The 8440-nt window shown below is 34.2% G+C and overlaps 1 protein-coding gene across 1 annotated transcript; it reads right to left on the bottom strand.

The window, feature by feature from the left end:
- Positions 1-2995: 2995 nt before the first annotated feature.
- LOC124539030 (general odorant-binding protein 56d-like) lies at positions 2996-7348 on the bottom strand. Its single transcript, XM_047116338.1, has 4 exons — positions 7293-7348; positions 4391-4504; positions 3600-3714; positions 2996-3206 (listed from the first exon to the last, which is right to left on the bottom strand). Exons 1-4 carry the CDS (start codon positions 7335-7337, stop codon positions 3070-3072), a joined length of 411 nt encoding a protein of 136 aa, XP_046972294.1. The 5' UTR covers positions 7338-7348; the 3' UTR covers positions 2996-3069.
- Positions 7349-8440: the final 1092 nt, after the last annotated feature.

Genomic DNA, 8440 nt, shown 5'->3' with positions numbered 1-8440 from the left:
TAATTTTTAAGTTAATACAATTATTAAATTAATATATCCTGCCTGGAAGTCAACAGGTATTAATTCCACGCTTTTTTATCATCTACAAAATCTTGTATCGAATAATACGCCTTTTTCACCAATGTATTTTTTATAAACGATTTGAATTTACGAGACGGCAAAGTTAAAAATATCTGTGGAATTTTATTATAGAAATGGATACCTTGCCCCAAGAAAGATTTATTGACTTTGCGGAGTCGGAAACTTGGCGTTATAAGCTTATCCTTACTTCTAGTGCATATACAATGATTATCACTGATTTTATCAAAGTTATCAATGTTACTGTGAATATACATGATATTGTTGTAAATATATTGCGACGCAACAGTGAGTATTCCTACTCTGTTAAAAACATCCCGAAGAGAGTCTCTAGCTCCAAGATTGTAAATTAACCGAATTGCTCTCTTTTAAAAAATAAAGACAGATTCAATGTCTGCAGCGTTACCCCAAAGTAATATGCCATATGACATAATACTGTGAAAATAACCAAAATAAACTAAACGAGCGGTATCAATATCAGTTAGTTGTCTAACTTTTCTAACCGCGTTTGCTGCGGAGCTGAGTCTCCCTGTTAGGGACGACAAATGGGGACTCCACTGAAGTCTGGAATCCAATTCTATTCCCAAGAACACGGTAGTATCGGCTACATCTAGCGGGCTACCGCTTAAAGATATATTATAATTTTGCTTCCTAACATTGGGTAGGGTAAAAACTACACATTTTGTTTTTTGAGTATTCAAAACCAAATTATTTACATTAAACCAATCTTGTATCTGTGATAAGGCACCGTTTACATCGTCATAGTCAGTTTTTTTCCTATCAACCTTAAAAATCAGTGAAGTATCGTCAGCAAACAATACTATATCACAAATACCTTTAACCAAGAAAGGAAGGTAAGTAAAGGTATAAATATATATACTAGGAATAGAAAGGGACCCAAAATTGAACCTTGTGGAACACCCATTTTTAGCGTAGATCCAGTAGACTTTATTCCATTAATGAAAACTTGCTGGATTCTTTGACTTAAGTATGAAGCAATGAGATCAAGAGCCCTACCTTTAACGCCGTAATATTTGAGCTTATAAAGAAGCGTCTCGTGTTCTACACAATCAAATGCTTTAGACAAATCACAGAATACTCCAATAGCATTCTGTGATTTCTCCCAAGCATCGTAAATATGCTTAAGAAGCGCAATTCCCGAATCAGTTGTTGATCGACCTCTTGTAAAACCAAATTGCTCACTATGAAAAATTTTATTTGTACCAAAATGCATAAGAAGTTGATTTAAAATATTTTTTTCGAAAATTTTACTTAAAGATGGGAGTATTGAAATAGGCCTGTAATTACTGGGATCGCTCCTATTTCCATTCTTAAAAAGTGGTAAGACTTTATTACATTTTAACAAGTCAGGAAATGAACCCTGTCCAAACTCTTGTTAAAAATTACTGCTATATACGGAGCAATATCGTGTATGATAGTTTACTCCAAGCCGATAACTTCACGATCAAGATTTTTTCTATTATATTATCTAGTATAGTGTGTTATTCTTTTAGCGTATTATCAAAACATATTCATTGTCCGTGTAGTTCTAGAGAATAGCATATTAATATAACACTATTTAAATTTGTCGGATTGTATTTAGATACATAATTGACAATAGCCATTTCGTAGTAATAGTGAGACGATAGAATGAAAGCAGTCTTAGAATAAAATAAAATATTAGTAATCTTAATTGTGATACAATAATGGATTAACGACATAATTATTTAAGTAGAGTTTTAAAATTAATTTTATAAATATGTTGCTATTTGTTTTTCAATATAATTACCAATATGGTTTTAAATTTGAATTTATTTGTTTTTATTTTTCAATACGCTGTTAGGCATAGCGTGAAAAAGTGAAACTGATTTGAAAAATGAAACAGTAATTCCATTAACTACAGCTTAGAAAATGTTAAGAGACGAGATGGCCCTGTGGTTAGAACGCGTGTATCTTAACCGATGATTTCGGGTTCAAACCCAGGCAAGCACCACTGAATATTCATATGCTTAATTTGTGTTTATAATTCATATCGTAACCTTGGCGGTGAAGGAAAACATCGTGAGGAAACCTGCATGTGTCAAGTTTAATAGAAATTATGCCACATGTGTATTCCACCAAGCAGCATTGGAACAGCATGGTGGAATATGTCTCAAATCTTCTCTTCAAAGGAAGAGGAGGTTTTAGCCCAGCAGTGGGACATTAACAGACTGTTGTTGTTGTTATGGTAGCAAAGGTCAACGTAAAAAAATCAAAAATATATTCGAATCACATCGAAAAAATTTATCTTAATTTTTCTAATTGAATGCTGATTCAATATTCATAATTTACAGGCAAGCGACATTCCAAACATTTATCCCATTCTTTCTGTTTACACGAATCTATAAAAATCAAAATGTCAATATGAAATTACTTTTAATAGTCCAAAAAACTATTACGTATTTTAAGAAACAAAAAGTCGCGTTACACAACTTTATCGCCCGGGAGCTCTCGCCAAATACTAAATTATATATGTTAATTAAAAAGTTATTAAAAAAAAATACTCATTTCGAATTAAACTTTATTTCCATGGAAAATTAAATTATCTTATAGACATTATCGAATTTCGTTAAAGTTATTAAAAGATTTACAAGTATTGTCAAAAACTTATTTAACCTTAAAGCAAGTATTTTGCTAAATTATACAAACGTATTCATTGTACAGTCGGGCTAAGAAAAGGTTCGTCACCTTAAGATCTATTTTCGTGTGCTCAGCATGAGCAATAATCTGATTTACCGATCGAGAATGATATGTTGCGTCGCAATGATTTGATGTTCAGATTTAAAAGGGACAAAGAGTTTAAGACTTGATAAAGGAATTCATTTGAAAACTGACGAAGGTTTTCTTACTCTGACTGTACAAAATAACTGATTATAAATCATTTTCTGTTAAGAATGATATTCCAAATTTAAATAATTTAGAAATAATGTGTCATTGGCTTTCTTTAATGGCTTATTGGAAAATAGTTTCATTGAACTTAGTTGCATGTTGGTAAAAACACTTGGAGTAGTTCCAAGCACTTTGTTGAGGAGTTCTGCCCTTGTGTACCAAGCATTTGTCGAGCAGCTTCTTGACTTCTGGCTTGTCAGCTATAATTAATTAAAACATTTGGAATAAGTACATGATTTCCCTATTTTAATTGATGATTGAAATCCTACAGATATTTTTAACTTTAGCGTTTCATAAATTTAAATAATTTGTAAAAAATACATTAGTACAAGGCACATGATTGATTCAAGATTATGGAGACGATAAAAAAGCGTGAATTTAATACTTTCACACTGATATTTCGAGATGAGAATCTCTTGTGCCTGTAGTTGCACTGGCTCACTCGGCCTTCGATTATACAATCATATCAAGAATTGCTTTTTGATGGTAAAGTACAAAAAGTAATCAATCTTTAAAGTAGAATCTGTAATATGATGATGAAAATAATAAAATGCTTTTTACTACCTTCGGTTTACAAGGAAATGTGAACATACCCAGATTCAAAGTTTTTGCAAGAGCTACGTCCTTCTTAAACGCTCCAGACGCTGTCATCAGCCCTGCTTTCATCAGAATGCAATGGACGTACTTCTTGAGAGGTTCATTCTCGGTCTAGAGAAATACAACTTTACTGTTACCGTATTTTTTAGTTAACGTGATATCAAATCACATGGCTGATTCTTAATATCCTTAAAAAAACATTTTATTATAATCTTCCGATGATCCCATTGGAAATATTATTGAAAAATATCTAAAGTCAGTTATTGGGGTTTCCATCAATAAATTTGGGCTACACTTGTGAACTATATCTAGTGCTTAGTTGGTATTATCATGGGGTTAAGCACCAAGGCCGGAAAGGTTCGGGACGTGACATGACATCAGCATCTGTTCTCTTTCTTTTATTAATGTCAAATCAATGATGCCAGAAAGAGACAAACTAGTAGTAGTTGTAGCAGCCTGTAAATTTCCCACTGGTGAGCTAAGGCCTCCTCTCCCATTAAGGAGAGGGCTTCGAATATATTCCACCAAGCTGTGCAAATGCGGTTTGGTGGAATGCACATGTGAAATTAGACACATGTAGGTTTCCTCACGATGTTTTTCTTCACCGCCAAGCACGAGATTAAGCATGAATATTCAGTGGTGCTTGTCTGGACTTGAACCCTCAATCATCGCAAACACTCGCTAAATAGAGTACATTGTACAAGTGTCACCAATGTTTAATAAGAACATATTAGTACAGTTCTTCAAACATCTAGTTTTAGAGAGTATACTGTTCGCGTTTAGTTACCTTAAAGTACCCTAATCTCAGTTCGTTTACTAATTTCCGGTCGACTCTTGAATTCAATGAGAAACATTGTGATCTGTAATCTTTCAGTCTTTTCCTCTGCTCAATGGTAAGGGCCTGAAAAGTTATTAAGTGAGTTGAAATGTACAACAAACAAACAACAACAACAGCCTGTAAACAGAGCCGGATTTAAAGGTCTGGAGGCCCCCGGACCACAAAGCAGTGGGGGCCCTAGACAAACAGAAGCGTGAACAACCTAATAATTATTTTATCATGAATTAATTAATTTTTTTATTTCAATCAGTAAGTTATGATTTATTTACTTGTATCCGTAACTTTTAAAATATTAATTAATAACATCATTATAATTTGACTATATCTCGGTATTTGTTAACTTGCTAAAAACTGTGGCCCCCACTAATGTGGAGGTCCCAGGGCAGTTGCCCCGGTTGCCCTCCCCTAAATACGGCCCTGCCTGTAAATTCCCACTGCTGGGCTAGAGGCCTCCTCTCCCTTTAAGGAGAAGTTTTGGAACATATTCCACGACGCTGTTCCAATGCAGGTCGGTGGAATATACATGTGGCAGAATTTCTATGAAATTTGTCACATGCAGGTTTCGCCACGATGATTTCCTTCACCGCTGAGAACGAGATGAATTATAAAGACAAATTAAGCACATGAATCAGCGGTGCTTGCCTGGGTTTGAACCCGCAATCATCGGTTAAGATGCACGAGTTCTAACCACTGGGCCATGGTTGAAATGTAACCAACGGAATATGATTTTACAAGAAAAGTGCCTTAGAGCTGACTCGCACCAATATATGTATATTGGGATTTTTGGTGACTAAAGTATTCAGAATACTCAATAAAATTGGAGTGTTTGTTTGTAATATTATAATAGCTCCTTTTTACTCGATGCATATGTATGCATACGCGGTAGGTACATTTACCAAAATGACTGTATATATATATATTGTTTTTGTTAAATTCAAACGCGTAGAAGGTCGCGGGCACTGCTAGTTTCTTATATTAGTCTAGACTAAAGTCTTTAAAAAACCTGATGTTTAGAGGCCTTATATCTTGTTGTAAAACTTTGCTATCCCAATATGATAGGATTATGACAGTGGTTTAGACATGTACTCTATAGCCCATTTCACACGAGAAGTAAAGACACATACACAACTTTTAAAATACTATTGACGCTATCAATAGTCAATGCCTTGAATAATATATGGACTAAAAATAAGAGTAAATATAAATTGAAACAACACTTAGCTAAAAATGTAATTACCTTTATTTTAAAACTTATAAATGGTGTATGTTTTGTAAGTTGTCCTTATAAATAAATAAATAAATAAGTGGTAGCTAAACGGTATATCAATATAAGTAAGAGTGCGATATGAATATGTATTAAATAATAACTCTTTCTAGTGTATTTTTTATGCGAAATATGATATATGAATATCGAAGCTTTGAGAAAATCACGTGGAATATGAAAATCGGACATTGGTTTATATTTATTCTTTTTCATATTGGAATAGCTTCTACGTATGTTTGCATCTACACTTGAGTACAACTACTCTTGACTGATATCCATAACAACAGCAAAAACAGCCTGTAAATTTCCCACTGCTGGGCTAAAGCCTGCCTTTGAGGTGAAGATTTGGAACATATCCACGCTGTTCCAATGCAGGTTGGTGAATTACACATGTGACAGAACTTCTATGAAATAAGACACCTGCAGGTTTCCTCACGATGTTTTCCTTCACCGCTGAACACGAGATGAATTATAAAGACAAATTAAGCACATGAATATTCAGTGCTTACTTGGATTGCATCTTAGCTCTCACCTTGTTTACATAATCATAATCATCAGTACGCAAGATGAATTCGTCACGATAAAAATCAGAGCTGTTCTGATATATGACGATCGTATCTCAATAAACAAAGTAGGTATTCGTAACCGGAACATCGTGTAAGTCACAATTTAAATGTTATTTCATGGTTTCTATATATTTATGATAATAATAAAACGAAAACTGTAACATCGACGCGGAATTTAAACTCAATTTATATTTCATTCGATTATTTTAAATTTATATTATTGGAAATAATTTGGATTAATATTTAGTATTTAGATAAGATAATGATTATTTTTTATCAGTGTTTTAAAGTAATATTGGAAAGAATGAAAAGCCATCTGATCGTAAGTGGTCAACACAAAGACTGTAAGAAATATAAGCCTGCTATGCCTTACATAGTGAATCTGTCACAAATCTTTGGGGCTAAAATTAATGCCCCTTTGTGCTTGAAATTACACTGCCCCATTTGAATATTTTTTCCCCTTGAAGGAAGTGGGGGAGGGGCGTATGAGGGAAGAAATAGTTTAATATTCCATTTTTTTTTTTCATATATCGGCAGGCTATAACACAGCACAACACAGCACTTATATATTAAAAAATATATTGAAAATAATACATGAGCAAACATATATAATTTCAGAACATTCTATACTAATATTATAAATATAAAGTAACTATGTATCTCTGTATCGTGCGCTTTCACAGTTATAGCATTAAACACCAATAAAATTAATACCTCCGTAGTCTAGTAGTGTGCATTGGTTTTTATGGGTACGCCACTCCGTGGTCCTGGGTTCGATTCCTAGCCGAGTCGATGGAGAAAATTCATTAGTTCTCTATATTGTCTTGAGTTTGGGTGTTTGTGGTACAGTCGTTACTTCTGATTTTCCATAACACAAGTGCTTCAGCTACTTACATTGGGATCAGAGTGATGTATGTGATTTTGTCCAATATTTATTTATTTATACATTTTTATCCCAAATACCTGACGAACAACCCCTAAAACGGAGATTAACGATTATGGTTTTAAATACAAAATTCACCTGAACCGCGATAAAGCAAATGGCGAGAACAAGCAAGGTCTTCATTGTGCACAAGTCGACACAAAACTGTGAAACTCTTAGGGAAACCTCCTTATATACTATATGTACGAACTGACCAAGAAGAAAATGAGATTTATGTTTATTATACCAATATATTTTTTAGACCGTTTTCGTTTATATCTCAAAGGAATGACTTTTTATTATGAGTTTGATCTCAGAAAATTACATTCATATCTATTATTAGACTAAAACTATCGTTGACGGATTTCTTTGAGTTCATCCAATGTGAAAAATGTCAAAGTAACAGTAAGGGCTTGGTGGTAGTGCTTTGTGCAAGCCCGTCTGGGTAGGTACCACCCACTCATCAGTTATTCTACCGCCAAATAACGTAGTTGTGTTTCGGTTTGAAGGATGAGTGAGCCAGTGTAACTACAGGTACAAGGGACGTAACATCTTAGTTCCCAAGGTTGGTGGCACATTGACGATGTAAGGAATAGTTAATATTTCTTACAGCGTCATTGTCTAGGGCTGATGGTGAACACTTACAATCAGTTGGCCCATATGCTCGTCCGCCAACCTATGCCATAAAAAAGGGCACGAAATTCAGCTGACTCAACTGGGTCCATCTGATATACTTATTAATTGGGAATTGATGGATCCAGTTGAGTCTGCTGAATCTCTTGGCCTTACCGCAGATGCCAAGTTGCCAGTCCGTTAACATCGAGCCATTGGTCCCCCATATTGATGGATTGGTGATAAGACTAAGCTAAGCAGAATTTGCGTTAATTGATTTTAAATGCTGCTGAAGGCCAATTTGCGCAACCTACATAATCTAGGAGCTAAAGAATAAATAAGAATTAAATTTAAAGAAACCAAGATACATTTTCTGTAAGGTTATATGTGTACGGAAAAATATTAATGATATTTAAATTTGATACTCATAGCATTGGTACAAGGTATAAGCATAAACTTGGTACTCCTGTTACTCGATTGCATAGTCAGTAGCTCTTTTGTGGGACGATTTACACGGTTTTACAAAAGGATCCCAGAAAGCGTTCACAACACCTCTCTTACTAAATTAAAAAAATATTAATTAAAGAAAGCATTTGCGCGAAAGGTGGGTTTACGACAATGGTTGATAGCACACC

This window comes from Vanessa cardui, chromosome 21, assembly GCF_905220365.1.
Source record: "Vanessa cardui chromosome 21, ilVanCard2.1, whole genome shotgun sequence".
Taxonomy (NCBI): Eukaryota; Metazoa; Arthropoda; class Insecta; order Lepidoptera; family Nymphalidae; genus Vanessa; species Vanessa cardui.
This window is presented reverse-complemented; position numbering and strand designations above follow the sequence as displayed.